This window comes from Pleurodeles waltl, chromosome 11 (assembly GCF_031143425.1).
Source record: "Pleurodeles waltl isolate 20211129_DDA chromosome 11, aPleWal1.hap1.20221129, whole genome shotgun sequence".
Taxonomy (NCBI): Eukaryota; Metazoa; Chordata; class Amphibia; order Caudata; family Salamandridae; genus Pleurodeles; species Pleurodeles waltl.
In genome coordinates, this window is record NC_090450.1 from 541,746,433 (window position 1) to 541,766,711 (window position 20,279).

General features: G+C 42.9%; 1 protein-coding gene across 2 annotated transcripts in view; it reads left to right on the plus strand.

The window, feature by feature from the left end:
- Positions 1–847: 847 nt before the first annotated feature.
- The window catches only part of REEP4 (receptor accessory protein 4), an 82,057-nt gene continuing 62,625 nt past the window's right edge, over positions 848–20,279 (plus strand). The window contains exons 1-2 of one of the 2 annotated variants that reach the window (XM_069213968.1): positions 848–963; positions 7,410–7,447. In XM_069213968.1, coding sequence (XP_069070069.1) covers positions 7,416–7,447 — 32 coding nt within the window. In that variant the 5' untranslated portion in view covers positions 848–963; positions 7,410–7,415. Of the gene's footprint in view, positions 1,013–7,409; positions 7,448–20,279 lie in introns of both variants that reach the window. The other variant, XM_069213970.1, reaches the window with a different exon arrangement.

Genomic DNA, 20,279 nt, shown 5'->3' on the forward strand with positions numbered 1-20,279 from the left:
ATAATACTCTTCTTCACTGTTTTCTTCTCATTAAGCAACACATAAAATAAAAAATAAAAAGAGTCACAGTTTTTTTTTTTTCCAAACAAACCTGCAGCCTTGGTTCCCAATCCTGTGGGTCCTGAAAAAAACGTCCGCTGAAAATAAGGGGTCGAAGAAACACCCAACTCCTGGTACCAAATTGTACAATACGCCAGGAAAAAATGGAAGCAGAATGGTACTTTCTTTGTATGAAGTTTATTTCAAAGCAAACAAGGGCCCACTTAGAACTGTTGCTTACCAGGTGAAGTGCAGGAACGGTCTGGCCTCACCTGGCAACCAGGATTCCACATGAGAACACGATGTACATCACAGTGACATGTAAAACATTCCACAAGATAGAAACAGACTAAATTAAATGCTATGTGGATACTACAGTACTGCTCCACTTCTTCACATACTTATCTTAGAGCCTTTTGTTAAAGTAAGGACCGTTGCTCCCTCGCCAACCTGACAACGAAAGATTAACTGCCTGTCCAACTAAGGCTGCCGCGCAGGTCTTTATCGGTGGCGTAAAAAGCTTCCACGCACGTGTCAAATTCGGGATTTCCCGATATCAAACAATGAACCTGTGTCGTCACAAGCGGCTACCTGGACCACAGGTGCCGACCACCTGCGGCTGGGCCATGCTTTCCGGAGCAGAGGGGAGGTCTTTTCCGGAGCAGGAGCAAGAACAGCTTCTTCCGGGTCAGCAAGGTTTCTTTGGGGGCGGGTGGGCTGTCTGGTTCGGGGGCGGGTCATTTTTTTTTCCAACCAATCACAGCTCTTCCTCGGAAGTACAAACATAAAGACACTCTTAGTACCACCCCTTAACCTGTCAATCAGTTTTAAACTAGCTTTCTGAGAACTTCCCTTCGTCGGTTACAGTCGGAACTTGAAAGCAAACCTATGAAAATCTATTGTTTTGAGCTCTTCTGACTAAAGGTAAGACTTCCGATCGAAAACATTCGGCCTGTTTCGGGAGGGTTGACATGTAAGTAAATACACCGTTTCTTATGTTCGTTTCTCGTTCACGTACTTCCGATCATCCTTTTCTTCAGTTCCATGGACTCTGCTTTCAATCATTTGTTATTTAGCCACTTGCCCAATATACCTGTACCCCCTCCCCCAATTACCCGATACACTTGCTAGTTTTCCGTGGCACGCGCCTTGTTCTTTACACTTTATACACTTGTACGGCTTTAGACTGCCTACCGTACACATCCTTGCTCTTACAGTTTTTGGCCCAATATGGTTGTTCCCGTCAAATTACCACCAACACATATTTTTCTGTTTACGAGCCCCCCTGGCGATTGATTTAAATAGACCTTTTCTATTAAATATGTATTCTTTATTCAGGCCCTATACACTTGCTCCTCTGCTGCGGGAGCCTTCGAGTTCACGTGCTGATCGTCTGGTTTTGCTTGTTTTCCATTTGTTCGGACCTCTTAAATACAATACTTTCTCCCCTAACAGTGCCAGTTCTTCTACCTCCCCATATAATCTTTTCTTACTCTACTACTGCCTTGGCCCTAAAAAGCGAGTCCCTTTTCGGCGACGACGTGTGACACTGTATATTTCTCCGTTTCTTGGTCTCCTGACTCTATACATGTATTCCTTTCGCATGCTAGTCCCTTACCTCATATACCCGTTTCATTCCTGGGCCAGTGCTCTAGTGATATATGTAAGGAGTATTTTTATTCCTGTGTTTTTTTTTTTTATTTCTCGTTTACTATGCTTTCTACTTGTACCAGTCTTGTGACGTTATAAATCTTTTTTCACCTTATTTTTCTGCGGGTCTTTAACCATTCTCTATATACCAGTGGCTACTGGGATTATGCGGCAAAGATGGACCAAGTTACGCGACATGGTTGACTAAATTATGCGGCAAGCAAAGGCAGAGTATGCGGCGTAATGCTGCATATTTGATGTCGGTATTCCCTAATTATTTTGTAATTTATTGAAATGTTAACACTTTCTGAGCAAAGGTTTCACCTTATTAGTAACACTTTGACACTGAAATACAGAAATAAGTAGCAGAAAGATGGAACAGTCAACCTCGGCGAAGGGCCTTCTACTTTTAGGCAGACATGTTGCTGTGCTTTTAATAACTTGGGATCCGTTTGCGATAGAAACATTTTTTGGGGGATCTATAGATTATGCAGCAGCTGATGGAATATGTGGTAAATCGATCATTATGTGCAAAACGCTATGGACGCCAAATCTCATTATTAAAGTGCCCATGCATATTCTTCCTTCATGACCTATTCTAATACTTTTGATGTTCCGTCTTTCAGTGTCTGTTGTTAGACCCTATGTATTAGTTTTTTTCTATGTCGGTTTACAGGCATACTCCTTATCCGTACTCGTGCCAGCCTCCAGCTCTAAGTTTGTGTGGTCCTTTTGTTTGACTGGAGAGATGCTGTCACTGAGGCCTAGATGCAAAACTTACTTGACCACCGCATTCTTGAACTGCTGGGTTTGTAGTAGTTGGTAACAGTGAACTCCCCCACATGAAGTGTTCGCATAGTCCAGGCTTAACTTGCGCTCCCCAGGAGACCCTTCCCAGTGTGCTTGGCCCGTAACTTATTTTCTGTATATACTTACTCTTCATGTCTGTTCCTTTGCTTTTAATTCACTTCCTTTCCTGTCTGTCTAAGTTCCCTGCTCCTGATTGCATGGCTTTCTTCCCTACACTTGTTTGTCCTGCTCAAGCAGCATTTTGACCTAGCTGTGTTTTAATTGGATGACTTGTATCCTTTCCCTGCTGACGTCAGACCTTGGATTGCTGTGCATGAGTGTTTTTTTTTTCAGCTCCATTACTGGTCCTTTTGCCCTCTTCATTAAAAAAACATGATGCCCCTCAGTCACTTGCACCCCTCATGCTGCTTGCTGTAGTTTTGGAATGCAGCTATGGTAAAACTACTTTTATTCTTTTAAAGAAAAAATCACTGCCATTTTGAAATTATTTTATCTTATTGCGGTGCATGCAGGCTCATGTGTCCCATACATCTTGAAAAGATTTTGCCAAAACCCTCTTCAGAGGGTCACGGAGCAAGCAGGAGCTACAGAACTCAGCCACGGGGACTGAGGCCTTATATTCCTGATGTCCTAGCCTACTATGTACTACAGTCTCTGTTTTTGTTAAACCTCTAAAAGCCTGGCTTTTCTCATTCTAGCGCCTGGTGCAGTGCAGGCTGCTTGCTTTGTTTTCTCCTTGTTTGGTGCTTATGTTTTAGGTGGCTTCAGCGCCTTGACACCCTTGATTGTCCAGTCAAACGCATGCTTTTATGAAACATTAATTATTTTATTTTATAGCTGCTACCATAAAGGAAAATACAACATTCACAAACAACTTCCATAGTCCCCTGGGGTCATGGCTCTAGTATTTCTTAGGTGGTTCCCTTATTCCCACCCCCTCCTAGCTCAAGCAGTAGTTGTTATTGTCCATTCACTATAGGCAGCATTCAGGTGAAGCCTCACTAGTCAGAGTCTCAGGAGTCCCACTCCAACTCTGAATAAAAGTCAAGTGTTCCAGCATCGTAGCCCTATCAGGCCAGCAAGTTCTCCTGGGGCTGACTGGCTCAAAATCAGTTTTACCTGCAACTGCAGGACAATTCACCGGATTCCCTGAGCGCACCCCTTTCACAGGCGCTAGCGCTGTAGTAACTGTCTCCGGTAAGTTCGATGCATCCATCCCAGGTGGGTTGCGCTCAACTGACTTTAAGTTCCTCATTGCGGTTGTGCAGTCACAGCTGCTGGAGGTTCTTTGTGGCTCCTCCAATCTGGGTAAGTTCTTTTATCTTTTCCACGGTAGAGGTGGTTGGGCTCTGACCTGATCGCACAGCAGACTTCTTCATGGTGACCGCTTCTAGCAACTGGATCACTGGCTCACCACCACACATGATCTATAGCCCACTCAGTGCAGCAATCTCTTGACATACAGTCACCAGCTTTCTACCACACATGGCTATGTCCTACTCAGTAGCAGTCTCCTCACAGTTGCTCCTCCTGGCATACAGGGTTGCCGGTTCCTCACTAAACACAGGCTAGGACCATTTTGGCACATCATCAGCCACAGGTCACTTCATGGTGCCCCTCCTCTGGCATATGAGAGTCACCGACTTTCTTTGCACATGGGCACTGACCCCAATTGGTGCAACAGCCTTCTCCTCACACCTTAATAGGGGAATCCACTCATCAGCATTCTCCACTGGACCTTGCTCCCTCCAACGCTTTCCTCTTCCTCATAGGGCACACTGGTCTTAGCAGGCACTGGCCCTCTAAGACAGGTGGTCGTGAATTCCTTGGGCGATGTCCCCTCACTGAGCTGGGAGACTAGGCTTGGCCTCCAGTCCTGCCACAGACAAGCCTTGCTGAGCTTCTCCTCCGCACACAGCATGACTGGGTGCTTGGCGGGTGACAATATTTGGGGTCTAAAGCTACCCTTCTTATAGTCCATTTCCAGACACCAAACGTAATTTAGACTACGTTTTTGAAGTTTATGCTGGGGTCTGCTTCCTTTTGATGTGACCACTCTTCTGCCCTGTCTTCCTGCAGAAATCAGTTTCACAGCAGGAGTGACAACACAGACCACAGGAGTGACTAGGAGCTCACAACTGGATCTCATCTACCGTGATATGTATATCAAAAGATTAGCCCAGGGTCTCAACCCTACTCTTTTTGATTCCATCATCAGTCCCATCTGCTTCCTGAGATGTATCAAGGCCCCTTACTTGTGACCTCTCGGATTCAAAGAGTACCCTTTTGAAGAGTTATAGGGGAGCATGGATCTCCCTCTCTCCAGTGTGTCCCACCTAACTTAGAGGAATGCAGCAATACACAAATCTGTTTGGGGGGATTTCTCTACCTTCTCTCCTCATGTTTCACCATGAAGTTCTGGGTCCCCCAAAGTAGAACCAAGAGTCCACCATATATTGTACAACTCGCAGGTGCACTTACTCCCAGAACATGAAAATAATGTACACAACCTGCACAGAACTACATCCTTCATGTATAGTACAACTCAGTCGCACATACATATAACCTGCACGTACTGCACAGCACTGCATTAGCCCTGTATTACGCCATTCACAAACACACATACACAAAGCGCATGTACACAGCACACACGCTGCACAGCAGTACATGTACTGTACCACTCACAGGCACACGTACTTCCAGCACATGTACATCACACATGCCTTGCGCAGCACTTCCCACCAATCTGCTGTAGGCCAAGGGTGAGTGAAGCACAGAGCAGTGGACCTTCAATTGAGTGAGCCTGCAGGCCTCACTCCAGTCACAAAGGTAACAAGCATTTGCAATGCAATGCAATGGGCCTTGCGTTTGCACGAGTTAGAGCTATTAGCAGTGTAAACTCCTAACTGGACTTTTCTTGCCACATAAACTGAAAATGAAAAGTAAAACTGTTTCATATAAGCAGGCCAATGGTCGCCATTAGCGTGAAGGAGACACAGAAAAGGAAACAGAAGTTCGCTCGCAGTGAAACATATCTGCAAAAGTGCAATTATCTATGTAACCAGCAAATGCGCAATTATCTGTATAACAGGGTTGATGTCATGCAAAGCGCTCAACTACTGCCCAGCGAGATCGCGCTGCCTATGAAATTCATGAAAAAAAGTAGTCCAGAAACCAAATGGATAACATTGAGCCTCGTATGTTTTCAGTAGTTGGCTGAAGCGCTCGAGGGTGGCTTAACACTGGGGAAGCATGCCTTTCACTGATCAAGTCAAGCAAGTTTTAAAATGCAAGCCCACGAACCAACCAAACTGCTGGGCATGGTTACAAGCCCGTAGAGGGATAGCAGGGACAGAGCACTTTGCACGCTCGACCCTCAAAAGGACCTGTTAACTCATACTGATCACTACATGGCATACTGCCACCACTGCACTTGTGCTGCTTTAACTCCTGCAAAAGGCAGTAGCATTTCACCACTATGAGGGTAACACCGTAGGCACTCCTTCTGATCCAATAAGATCTCAGTCTGTGAGACAGGCCTATGGTATGGCGCACATGTATGATCTGTTTTTGCCTATGACAACAAAAATCAGCATTACTGATCCAGACATCAGTACTTTTAGGGCACCCAGGACAGGGGCGCACCTCCATTACCACGCGGGGGACTGTTCCATCTCAACAGGTTTATTTCTTTTAACAATCATCATTACATGATTTCTGCTGCACATTTGTGGTGGCCATCTTGAAATGGTATTTCATTTCCTTTAAGAAAAAGTATTTGAAGACTGCTACTGCATGTGTATCCTGTCAATTTAGGAAAACTGTATTTCAAAGCCAATAGCTCTGCAGACCTTTGCAATAGGTGAGATGCTTTGGCTTTGCCACTGCTTGTCATGTACTAGTTTTCGCATACCTACGCTTGGTATCCCTTCTTCACGTCTGTTTTTAAACTTTGAATACTTTTTCATGCCTCTTCCCGCATTTCAAGTAAACTCGCATTTGCCGATACCAGGTTTTCTATTGTTACATTCCAAAATACCTGACTGCTAATTCAGCTAAGAATCTTTCTCTTAGCTATATTTTTTCATGCATGGCCTATAGTAATTTCCTTCTCCAAGACCTACTTGCCTAATGGATCTCTCCACTCCAGTTTTACAAAGCTTTACTCCCTACTTTATCTTCAGTCTTCTTTTTGTGCTCCTACTTCTCATTCCAAAGGCCTCCATATTGCAACACATTCTATGGAAATTTCATGCATTTTACACGAATTTGTACACCCTAACTACTTCTTAATTTCTCTGTTCCTGCTGCAGTTGTTATAGCTCTCTGATCTCCCAGGGCCCTGCTCCTGGTGCATCTTCTGCTTTCGTTCTTTGTTCTTTCGCATTTATTTTCATTGGAACTCTCTCCTTTTGTAGAGCAGCTTTTTGTCACTGTATTTCTTCCTTTTTTACCTTTTTTTATTTATTTATTTATTTATTTATTTTTCCACAGTTCTTAAGTTGTATTGTCCCACTACTTCACTGCATTGCTTCTACAGCCCCTTTCACCTTTTCATTTTTTTTTAATACATGCACTATAAAAAATGACAAAATAGACCCTCCCCTCTCATGCTGCTGTTTTACTCTGTGCACATACTTGTTTCTTTTGCTTATAGTTTGCCCATGAACTCCTTCCCACTTACTGGGTAAGTATCTTAAGCTTGTAAATATCTTCGTTCTTGATCCTATAAATCTGCCTTCTTCCTGTGCTTTTGCGCTGATCCTCTCTCTGCTTGTTCACTTACCTTAAAATCCTGATCTGTCTTAATGACCTTGCACACCAGCTCACTTCCTAGATGTAGGACACATTGATACTTGATGTACTTTTCATCGCTAACGTGCAACCCCTTTTTTTTTCTCCCTTCTAAGGTCACAATGGTTTCTTCGTTGATATCCCGGTTGGTCATGTAAGTATGTTTTAACCACAACAGTAATTGTCTGGTTGGTACCATGTACAAAACATCTTTCGGTGTCCTTTATAGAGGAGTGATGTTCTTCAATTAGATGTGGATTGTCAGAGCGGTACTTGGTAATAAACTCTGGAACAGAAGGAGGTGATCTACCCCAGAATTAGTTGCTGTTGCAGACCTATTTGGGTGGGCCTAATGCTAAAGTAACCGAGTGGTACAACAGGGCAAGGATGAGGCAAATGTTATTGTTGTTTCCAAGGTTGGAATAGCTGGACGTTGCAGGTCATTGTTAAAACTCTGTAACCGAGTGCTATCACTGTCTGGGTGTTTGAATACTACATCTCGTCAGGATGAAAGGCACTGACAAAGATAATTGTTGTTTAAAGAACCGGAATATGTATGGATTTAGGGTAATTTACTGAGCTCACTGTCTGTCAAATGCAGGTATATTTGCAGATTAGAAATCATACAAGTGTAAAATGAATTCCGTTGTAATTCAATTGATTTAAACAGGCTGGTGTAAACAGATATTAGTGATGGCGAATGCAGACTTGCAAGCCTGCATGGTCTCTCTTCCCACGGTCTCCCGTTAAGAGCAAATGAACAAAGTGTGAACTGGAAAGCCCTGCATAGATTTTCCAGCATGTGTGTTTGGAGGCTTTTCGGCCCCTAAAGTGTATTACGGCCCCTAAAGTGTATTAAAGGTTTTGCATTCACCTTAAGGCGAAAGAGGCAGGTTTAGAATCCTTTGTTTTTGTAGTTTCAAGATGTTAGGAGAGGTGCTTTTAAGCTGCAGTGGTGTCTACTATGCCCTGCCCCTTCTCTAGCCCATCCAAGGCACTTTAGGCATTGGAGATCTGAAAACACACAATCTCTTCAAGCTCCTCCCTTTACAAGGAGAAAAAGTTTTCTGGGTTGGGGGATCGGGAATGAGAGTATAAATATACATCCTCGCCCTTGACAAATCGTCATCTATAAACTTAGACAGATTGCAACAGATAAATTGCTAGGCATACACTCCAGCTCCTCTGCCAAGGTGTGTACTGGCTGGTCAGCAGATGACCTCATTAGTCCTGAGCCACACTCTGGGAACAGCTTTTAACCACTGGTATAGCCCTCATTAGAGCCGCAGAACATTTATTTATTTTATATATATGTATTATGGTTTTATGCATAGATAGCAGTTATTTTTATATATATATATATATTTGAAATGTATTCGTAAAGCCACGTTATTGTATGACCAGTCTAAATTATTTTATCTCAAGGGGAAACCCCTAGTAAAGTTGAAACCTGTAAATGTGTTTTTGTGTGTGGTGTGTTGTTGTGTTTTTTTTTTTTTTTTTTTTTTTTTAGCTTGTCAACATTCGTGGGTTAATAGATACTGTTTTAGCTTGCTTATAGGGGAGGACAGAATTGTGCATATTGTAACAAATCCTTTATACATAAACACGAGATCAGTTATTCAAAGCTCTACCGTTTCTTGAAAATGATCACTCAAATTGCATTACTTTTAGATTAAAATATTTATTGGATGTATCGGAAATAAACATATTGTAATGTCGATTTACAACCTAACTTTTCCAAAACCATGTTATATTAGTTGATGTATTTGTTTAATAGTGATTATTTAGAAACCACAGAAATTGCCTTACATGATTAAGAAAAGAAGGTGTTAGAATTTTAATGAGGCTAGGACCTCCTAATGTCTTAAACTGGTGTTCATATTAGTAATTTATTTAGGATGTGTAATTTAAAAAAAACAAACGTTAAAACATTTATTGTGAGTGGAATTAAATGCTGCCTATCAAGATTAATTTCAACAGTAGCATGGCGAACTCCCTTGGAAATTGTATTTGTGAATAAATATTGAAGTTTATGGTGTGTTGATCCTGTGCAGCACTCCACATCCTTTGGCTAGATTTGTGCTATACAACTACCGCAAACAATCATACATAAACTGCCTGTGTACCAGACTGCTACCTGCATTATTCTGCCAATGCATTGAGTTATTTGTGTATTTTAAGGGGTTAAGTGTTGCACTTTGACTTGATCCACATCACTCCCTTAGCAACGCATGTAGCAACGAGACAAATAATCGGTTTTTCGTCTTGCAGCAATGATGGAATAAAATAGCTATGCTCAGAATGTTCAGAATGTGTCTATTCTGCTTCTTACAAAATGAACTTTGAGGAAAGGAGGTGATTTTATGTTTTTGAAGGAAGTTCTGGAGTGCAAGATAAATGTGTATTGCAAGAGTTTTGTGCTGACGTGTTACAAGATTTGAGGTGTCTTCTGAAGTTCATACTTAAGGTTTGTTGACCGGGATGTGTGCTTTTCTTCTCTATAACATGATGGCAACTGGTCGCACAGGATTGTAATTGTGCATTGTGTGGGTCCCTAGTGCTGAAATAGCTGATGTGCTTTAACAAATAAAATAAAAAAATGCAATAGTGTGTTATTGACATCGTGGCATGTTACATTGGGATATTGTTTTTCTTTAAATTGTGCTCACATCGAAATGCTCCTTCACATAATTGAAGTGGTTCTCAAAAGCATTTTGTAAAAACTTGTGTGTATTTTAAATGTATCCCAAGAATACGGTCTTATTCATAATATTGAAGTGAAATGAATGTGTAGAAAGCTGAAAATTATATTGGTTGGTGGGTGTCAATGTTGCTCAGATTAAATGTCAAAATCAAAGAACCAGGCCTTAAGGGTGACCTGGTTCGAGTTAGCCAAGAAGATGACTATCCAGACCCAGGCGGTGCAGTGAATACCCACATTTGGAGTCTGACCAGTTGTGGCCGTTAGTAGTGTGTGGGGCGTTTATTGTGTGTGCAGCTTCAGCAGTGGGTTATGCCTGGATTTCTTCGAAAGTGGTGAGTTTGGGGGCATGGATTTATTGATCCCCCCCCCCCCTTTATTTTTTTTATTTTTTTATTTTTTTTTGCTTTGGAGCAGTAGTTATTTAAAAGTGTTTCAACGTGGGGTAAACGCCTACATTGTGCTTGTTTAATGCACTGGAGTTTGCAGCTCTGAGGTCGTGTGTGTTTTTTTTTTTTTTTTTTTTTTTTAAATCTTTGTGTAGTCTGATGGTGTCTTTAGGCTCAGAAGAATGTATGTCTTTTTGCTTTTTCCAGGAATTGAAGGCAATCCCACCACAAAGTATTTCAGATGGGGTGGTTTAATTTGAATAAGCTGTTGAGTTATTCAATTACGAAATAATTCTGCAAACCTCCTTTGCAGGGCGTGATGGAAATGAAAGGCAAGAGGAGTGTACTTCTTCTTGCGTTTAAGATGGTTGCTCTTCAGATATGAAGTTTTGTGAGTGTCCAGGTTTTTTTGTTTTTCCTCCATATGCGCTGAAGTGCTCTGTTGATGTCCTTGAGAGATTGGAGTTCATTATTAAATCGTTTCGCCGGCTGGGTGCGAAATGATTGCTGGCATTTTTTTCCCCTGGGATTATTTTGTAAAATGCTTTTGAAACCCATTGGTTAGATTTCGGCATAGCTGTGTTGGTGATGGTAGCTTTCAGGGAGTCCAGGTTCAGCTCCTTCCTAGTGCGATCTTGTATTTTGGCGGAAAGGGGGCGTTTGATGTGGCTGCATTTTGTTCCTGTGATATTGAACGTTATGGCAAGTTGATGACTTCAGGTCAGGGCAGAGATGTGAAAGTAGTTGTGTTGCTGGTGTTGGACGCAACCTGGATGGATTTTTTGCCAACAAATTGTGTGGGGTTCCTGCGGAGCTGTGTGAGCTACTGTGCCGGAAGTCCCGAGAATTAGGCCTCTTGCTGTTGATATTCCAGTTTTTTCGATCCGTTTGTTCAAATCATTAAAACATGAAATAGGGGTTATTTTGTGAAATAAGCTGTTTGAAGAGTGGGACGGGAGATTAGCAAGAGGTTGATTTGTGCTTTAGGGTAAGGGCTGTTTAATTAGGAGAGTTTTGCATTTCAATGATGGGTTGTGTAGGAGCAAGCAATGCACAAATGGCTTATGCACAATTGCAGTTCTTTCACCATTTTGATTCTGTCTTTTTCTCGTGATGACTTTGTCTTGGTGGTATTATTTCTTTTAAGAAGGGGTCAGGGTTTTTTTTTCTCTCACTTAGCAATGTTCCAGTTTTGAGTGGCCATTCTAGTCACACCTCACACCTTGCTTTGAGACTCGCTCAGCAGGCCATCACGGGAAGCAAATATACGTTCTACACACAATCTCGCCACTGGATTAATTCATATGGAAGGGTTCTAATTTTCCAAACTCTTTGTTGTATCCTGTAATCCGTACAGTCAAGAAAAATAACAAACGTATTTAACGCATATTAAATGCAATATGCCATATTTATGCAGGTAATTATGTACAAATTATGATCATGTATATTGCACACAATACAAAAAATTATTTTGGAATGTAATGTTTTGTTAAATACACATTGTTCACAGGTAGACCCAAGTTCGCCGTTTTGCGTATTTTATGTTTTTTTATTTTATTTATTTATTTATTTTGGACCAGCATGTTCACACGTCTGTGTTAAGTGGTTTAAACTTTTTGAGCCACCAGGCTAGTATTCGACTCATAGACTTGCTGCAATGAACGCACGCTGTATTTCATTTAAAAAGACTATTAAGGGGTTACTTGGCATGTTGGTGTAAGGTGCTCGTAAAGCAAGAGTGACAGCTGTGCTGTTGCCTTGGAGTGATTTTCTGTTAGTGTACGATATTCATGCAGCTAGAATGATATTTGCATCATTGTAATGGAGGGCCGATTGTGTCGCACAATTATTTAATTATTGCTTGGTTTGCTTCAACATAAGGTTTTCAGCCTGGGATTCAGAGCTGCCATGTTTCCCAGGACCTTGTGTGACTAGTTAGACCAACCCTTAAAATTCTTGTACTCCTGATCTAATTTAACCCAGCATAAAACCAGGGCTACAAATCCCAGAATTCTAAGAAAAAAAAATAGGTGAGGATACATTAATCACGTGTGGACCTTGGAAACCTGGCAGCTATAGGAATTTGGAGACATATTGCTTTCAGTGCATTTTTTTTTTTTTTTTTTTTTTTTTAAACAAGAATTACTTAGACATGATTCACTTGGCTTAAGGCAAGGATGTACTGTAACTGTCAGAAACCTCTCATGTACACTGGAGAGACAGCTGAGACTTTCGAGAGCTCTTCTTGTAATGGGAGTGTCTCCATAACCGCAGTTATGTCCGCTGGGTTGGGCACGCCGGAGCTTTGTGGGGACGTTCTGACCAGTGCACTGCTGTCCTAGCGTGAATTTCTTCTTCAGTATTCTTACAGCAGGAATGAAAGCTGCATCTTTGCTATGGAGGGCCACCAATCACTTTATTCTTGCATGGTTTGCTTTAACATAAGGGGACTTGTAAGACTTTGGTTAGGGGCTTCACCAGGGCGTTTTTTTTTTTTTTTTTTTTTTGCATATGTCATTTACGTATGTATTTATTTATTTGGGTAAACAGTAGACACTGGTAGTGGGGGGGGAGGGGAACACTACGTTTGTGGCCGAGAAACCTCATCAAAAGAATAGTGATCGCTTCAATCAGGAGGTGCAGGCAAAGCCCGTAGTGGTGTGTTCAATTGAGTCTTTCCATTGGAATTATTTCTACGGGGAATGGATCAGAGGGCTGTGGAAAGGTGTTGTTTTCGAAGGAGTGTTTCTATAACCTGATTATTTCCAAAGGTCCAAGATGGGTCTGTGGAGAGGCATTGGTATCAAGCGAGCGTTTCCATTACATGAATTATTTCCACAGATCCGAGGTTGGAGAGGTGCTCTTACCTAGGGAGTGTTTCCGTAACAGAATATCTCACTTGAAAAGGCAAACCATCGTTGTTTATAGGTGATTCTGTCGATAGTGTATTTCTGTCATGGGAATTATTGCCAGAGACGACGCTGGGGCTGTACAGAGGTATTAAGTAGTATAGAGGTAGTGTTTCTATATCATGCATTATTTTCACAGGTCCAAGCTGAGGCTGTGGAGAGGTGTCAGGATCGAGGTAACATGTCCACATAGTGAATTATTTCCACAGGTCTAACCTGGGGCGGTGGAGAGGCATTAGTACCACCCTTACTTTGTTGGGGCTGTATATATTTGTTGCTGCACATTTGTTTTTAGTAGTGGTGTCCCAGATTGTGTACTGATCTGTTTTTGGTATTTTGTGTGTTTGTTGTTGAGGCTTTTTCTGGGTGAGGGTGTCGAATCATTTTGGGCTCACGTGTCCTATGATGCCCATAGTTGTACTTGGGTAGTATAGGCTCTGCACTTTACCAATAAGGAAGTTTCCAGGCGGGCTGGCCAGTGGCGACATTTTGCACCACCATTTTATTAGTGGCTAACGCTCTAGCCTCCGAAACGACAGGGGAATTGGTGGAGCGAAAGCATGGATTAAATGATGGACTCGCCTTCAGGTTTGAGACAGAGGTGCTACATACAGCCCTTACTTTGTTTTGTAATTTGTTTTTAGCTGTACCTTTTTAGGGTCAAGCCTGCGTTGTATGCGCTCGCGCATGCGTATCGCAGCGAGATGCTTTAGGTATAATAAAAGGGCTCGGAGCCCTGTTGACGTCATGTCAGTGTTTTTCATTGGTTGGTGGGCTTGCCTATTAAAATCTGCTTGCTTTCATTAGTCGAAGGCATGCATATGTCATGCCTTTTCCGGTGGCTAGCCCTCCTCGAGCGCATCGACCAAGTACAGAAAACAAGCGAGGCTCGCTGTTTTCTGTCGGCTCGTGGACTACTTTTTCTTTATTTTACTAGCACGGTTTCGCTTGGCAGAAGCCGAGCGCTTTACACAGTTAATTGCACTTTTTCGGGTTACGTACATAAATGCACTTTTGCCGATAGGTGAAAAGTCGGGTTAGGAGTTTACAACTCTATCAGCTCTAACATGAGCAAACGCGAGACCCGTTGCATTGCAAATGCTTGTTATTGGGGCTGCATATATTTGTTGCTGCACATTTGTTTTTAATAGTGGTGTCCTAGATTGTGGACTGATCGTATTTTGTGTGTTTGTTTTTGTGTGTTATTCTGGGTGAGGGTATCGGGACTCATTTTGGCCTCACGTGTCCTATGCTGCCTGTAGGTGTACTCTGGTTTCATAGGTTCTGTACTTTACTGATAAGGGAGTTTTCAGGCGGGCTGTCCGGTGGGGACATTTTGCACTGCCATTTTGTTAGTGGCTATCGCTCTAGTCTCTTAAAGGGCAGGGGGAATGGTGGAGTAATTGTGTGCATAAAATGCTGGCTGCAGCGCGGATGCGCCACTGGCACACCTATTGCAAGCCCGTCTGCATCCCAGTCGTGGACAGGGCCAGACATGATGGTGGTTTGGCGATAAACAACAGCATGAGACAATCTTACTCGGCCTCTGATTTAAAATGTATGGAGGTGGAGTTTACAAGGGTGGGGATGTTGTCCGTTTTTGTTTAATTCAGTGGAGCCAAGTTCCTGTCACCACTGCAATACCAGTTCTTCCCACCTGGCCCCAACTGGAGTAAAGAAGCAGGATGTGTCTGAGAAAGTGAGCAAACGTAAAGCTCTCTTAATAAGCGTTCGCTCCTAACCTAAACATGCGCTGGATGTGTATGATTTGTTAAAAGATGAGAGCATTGATCTGCGCTTCCTGACAGACATGGATGAATGAAACCTCTTATCCAAGTCTACATCCGGCCTTGTATGAGACCTACTCTTGTATACATGCTGATCGGTCTGGAAATGGGGGTTGAAGGGACTGGCCATTACTTTTTAAAAGATATTCAGATGCACTAGTTTTAATTAGAGGAGTTGCAGGGAGCGGAAAGATTATGATCAATGACCAGTGCTCCTTCTCTGGTGCATTGTTGTATCATCCTCCAGGCTATCCTGGTCCTTTTGTGTCTTCCTTTGACTGAGCCTTGACGCCTAAATGTATTGCCCGTTCTAATTTCACAGTTTTAGGCAATTTCAATTTAGATTTAGACAAGACTGAGGATCCATGGGTTAAACGCGTTTTGGATTCTGCAACCTCTTTGAATCTGGCTCATGTAGCCCAGGGACCTACACATAAAAGTGGCCACTCTATTGATGGGATTTAAAAAAAAAAAAAAAAAAAAACCCAATATCCTTTTGGACAGGGAGATCACATTGCCGGTGCCTTGACTAATTTAATCCCTTTTTCATGGAAGTAAACATTTTGTAGAGATGCGAGACCTGAGATTGTTGGTAGTAAGGAGGGGCTTAGGGTAAGGGTTCTATGTTATCCCTTGAGAAAGAATTGGCGAAATCTAGACCAGTATTATCTGGCTCAATGGAGGATTTAGAGCAGGCCACGAAGGGCTGGCTGGCGAAAGCTGCTGATGTTGTATCCCTGAGAAGAAGAATGGTAAGGAAATCAGTTAAGACCCACTCAGTCCACTGGTTCTCGGCTGAACAAGTCCGGGAGCGGGTGGCCTGTAGGAAGCTGGTACGGTCTTGGTGTAGGCAGTACCAGGAGGAGGATAAAGCCATTTATAAAATGGCTGTCAGTGTTTATAATAAGAATATCAAGAAGGCAAGGGATACTATTGTGCTGACTGTATTGAAGCTGCTGATAACAATAGTAGACAGGTCTTCAAAATTGTAACTAGATTTGTCAATCCTAAAGCTTCTTCTTCTGCAGTTGAACTCAGCCAGACCCTCTGTGCTCGCCTTAGTGAATTTTTTGAGGATAAGGTTTGATGATATTCTCATGCTCAGGTTAAAGCAAATAGGGGTGACTGGTTCAGCTGTGGAGTGTGTGAGGTCCTTTTTAGCTGGACGAGAAAATGTGGTATGGATGAAACCATTTGCATCTGAGGCTAAGGGCCTGAGATGGGGTCTGCTTCAGGGTTCATCCCTCAGTCCCACTCTGTTTAATATTTATATGCCCCCCGCCCCCCCCCCCCCCTGGCTGCAGCAGTGGAATTCTTTGGCATCAAAGTTATTTCACATGCTGATGATACTCCGTTTCTGTTTACGTTTGATGGGTAGTCTGTGAAGGCGAAAGAGGTTTTTTGCTGGGTGCATTACTGCAGTGCTGAATTGGCTAAAAACGAATAAACTCCAACGTAATCTGGATAAGACTGAGGTGTTATTTGATCCTAATCCATTTTTGGGTTGGAAGGGAGCGTGCCTCCCCATCCCTCGCTCCTCCGCTTGAAACTTGGGGGGGGCTACCTTTTGATGATGAGCTCTCTTTTGGAGGTCAGATTTCAGCAGTGGTAAAAGTGTGCTGTTGGGTCATGCGGATGTTGAAGAAATTACTGCATTACCTCCGTAATGAAGCCCAGGTGACAGTTGTACAGGCACTAATCTTATGTAGACTGGACTATTCTAATGCCCTCTATCTGGGCTTGCCTGCTTATTTGATTAACCGGCTACAGGTTGTTCAGAATACATCAGTCCGCCTACTATTTAAAGTTCCGAAGGGTGCTGGGGGTCTTCGCTGCAAAGTAAACTGCACTGGCTTCCTGTGCGGCAGTGCATTCTGTCCAAGACTCTGCCTTTGGCCCACCAGAGCCATTATAAGCAGGGACCTAAGTACTTGAATAAAACGCTGCTAATATACTGCCCTGCCTGGTCCCTGTGTTCTAGCAGTTTTCTCAGAGTCCCGTGCTTTAAAAAACAGCATAATGGAGGTTCCGTTTTTCCGGTTCCGGCAGCTAAGGCTGGAAACCAATTACCTATGTACCTTAGGCTGATCTGCTCTCCTGCTGGGTTCAGGAAACAACTGAAGTGTTTTTTGTTTAGGCAGGCTTACGGTGTCCAGGCTTACGGTGTCCAGGGCGGTTGTCTGTCTACTTCGGCCTTACCTAGGGCGCTGGGACACTCTTCGAGTAGACGTGCGCTTTTATAAGATTCAGTCATTCAGGAAGTGTTCTTAAAACATAGATTTCCACTGGTCCAAGCTGGGACTTTGGAAGGTGTTACCTCCTGTAGGGAAACGTTCCCATGATATTATTTCTAGAGGGAAGGGCAAGCAGGAGCTGTGGAGGAGTATTAGTAACAATGGAATGTTTCAATAACATGGATAATTTCCACAGATCCAAGCTGGGGCTCGGGGTGGGGCGGAGGTTTTGGGGGGGGGGGGGGGGGGGGTTGTTAGTATTGAGATAGCCTTTCTACAAATTTGATTATTTCCATCGATTCAAGATGGGACTGTGTTAGCGTTAGGGATGTGCTCCCTTAATGAAAATTAAGAAGCTGAGGGTTTTTTTTTTTTTTTTTTTTAAATGTTCTTTTTGAGTGGGCGTTTCCATAACATGAAGTATTTCCACCTGGAAGGGCAAACTGTGGCTGCCTATAGTTGCATGTCGTGGACTGTTTCCATAATAACCTCTGGGAAGAGCAGGCTGGGCTGTGTGTAGGTGTTAGGCTGTAGGGATTGTGTCCATAATAGGAGAGTTTTCCACAGGGCACACGCCGGATCTCTGCTGCGGACTGACGTTCCTGTCTGGGTAGTTTTGTCCTAGTGCGAATTATTACTTAAGTCCGGGGCGCTTCCCGGCTGCGCTGAGGTGTTTTTTCCGAGATTCCTTTCGAAGATTCCTGGTGTCTCTCTGCATGTCTCAAGTTGCCTGACTAAGCTGAGTCGGCCGAAACCTGCTTGGCATGTGCCTTAGGAATGCTTGTAAGTGTGCTGGTGGAGGGTTGGGTAGCAGCACCGTGGAGTGTTTTTGTCCTCTAAATAAACGCAGTGATTCTGGTCTCTGGCTTCTCTCGCGATGTTTCTGGGTGTGGTGATGTTGCTGAAGGGACACATTACGTTTCTAGGGACCGCAACTTTTATGGCCTGGACTAGAGCAGTGGTCTTCAAACCTATTAATGCCATGCTCCCTTCGCCTTCAAACGCCCCCCTCCCCACCACAGCGGACCTCCAGAAACAAATTTGTTTTCTCGCAATTATTCGATAAAACAGAGCTTTGGACAGGTTTACGTCAAACGTTGCAGCTATGTTCAATTATACTCTTCAAAAACGCAAACACCCGAATGCCAACATTCTTATTAGCATCACGGTCATTCCCAAAAATGTAAAAGTATCCACTGCGTGATTCTATATCAGAAATATAGACGAGGGGCTTTAAGGCTTATTTGAAACCCCCGTTTTAGCACGATTACCAGCTATAGGACATGCAGGACTAAAGATTAACCGGTGATTCATTGATTCATTAATCTGTTTACTTCTACTAAAATCTGCAGTACTGTTTTGTGCACTTTGCCTGTGCAAATAGAAGTTCCATTTGGTCAGTCTGGCACACCCTTGTATTCTTCCCCCCTCCGCCTCTGGTGACCACTTAAGACCTCCTCCCAAGTGGCCCGCCTTACAGTTGTGAAGTACTCGGGCCTAGAGGAAAAGTCATCTAAGAGACTTGGCAAAATAATTTGTTGTAGGAAGCAAAGAGATGGATCCGTGGCATATCTGTCGAAGTATGCAGGCCAGAACTTTATTTGTAGTCCCGGTGTATTGTATTTACCAAAATTACGTGCATAAAATACCTGGAGAGGTTTTTAGCCAGCCTTCTTCACCCGTTGATCTGTTCTTGTATTATTCGCATTTTTCTTGTGGCCATAATAGCATACAGCTTGAGGCAGTGGTTCAGCAGACTTCAGTCACTGGCTGAATTTACTGTGAGGGATGACGTCCAAAGTAAATCTTTTAAGTGCCAGGACTTACTATGGCTATCTGTGCTTTTTGAAGCCAAAACTAAATACTTTAAGCTATTTTTTTTTTTAAATAGCTTGATGAGGGCCTTGCAGCTAACCACGGAGACGTCACTTTTGGGGTTACATGGTTTTGCCATATTAGCATGGTAGAACTTCGCTGGACCTGTAGGCTGACCTGTCTATCTGGGAGGCATCTTATTAAAATGTCTCCATCATTATTTAAGTTGGTACGTGAATACATGCCCTTCAGAGATCTAATTTTTCGAGGTAAATCAGAGGGTTTGGTGAGAGCTTTATTTGCTGTCCTTACCACCCACCCCTCCAAAGAGAATACAGGCTGTTTGTTCCCAGCTGTGTACTGAAATATGTACGAATAGCTTGAACCAGTGGTCACCCCACACATACACAAATACGTTCTGCCATCTTAAGGTTGGCAAGCTGGGAATGTCTTGTCTTTTGGGAAATCCCAGTTTTAAAGCCTAAATCCCTTTCTTGACTGCAGCACACCACATTGGTATTCAATGCAATCCACACAAACATGTCACTTCAGTGGGCATGGAATAATTATGTGTGTGCAAGTTCTAGTGAGTAAGTGTGCATTAAGGCAGGCAGCCACATGGATTTGTCTTCTTAATGGCTAAATTTCACTTTGAAATGCATCCTTGCTGGGATGCATTTAAACAAGAACATCGTGAACAGTCATGTGCACGCTGCAAATTAGTACCCCCAAATTGTGCCATTTCCGGTAACTTGTGTATAATTTTTGCACAGTGGAGTAAGTTTTGGAATTTGACGTAACAAGAAATCCACAACTTTATCTGAAATATGCTGGCGTAATTACAATTTCAACCAAGCCTATTTCTGATGTGAAAGGCAGATTGTTATGGATGGAAAGACAGTGCAGACTCCCACTACTTGTAAAGGAGACTAGAGAGGAGAAATAACGAGTGTCCTCTAGCTAGAACATCATAGAGCTGCTTGAAACCAGGGGTTTTAACATGTCTTTAAAGACTGGGTTCCAACTAGATGATGAGGGTGGTCTAATTATATAAATAGTATGCATGCTTATATTACTGTGATATGAAAGTCTGACAGAGTCGGACCTTCCTGGACCAGCGTTGTACAGGCCTGCTACAAGTAACAATG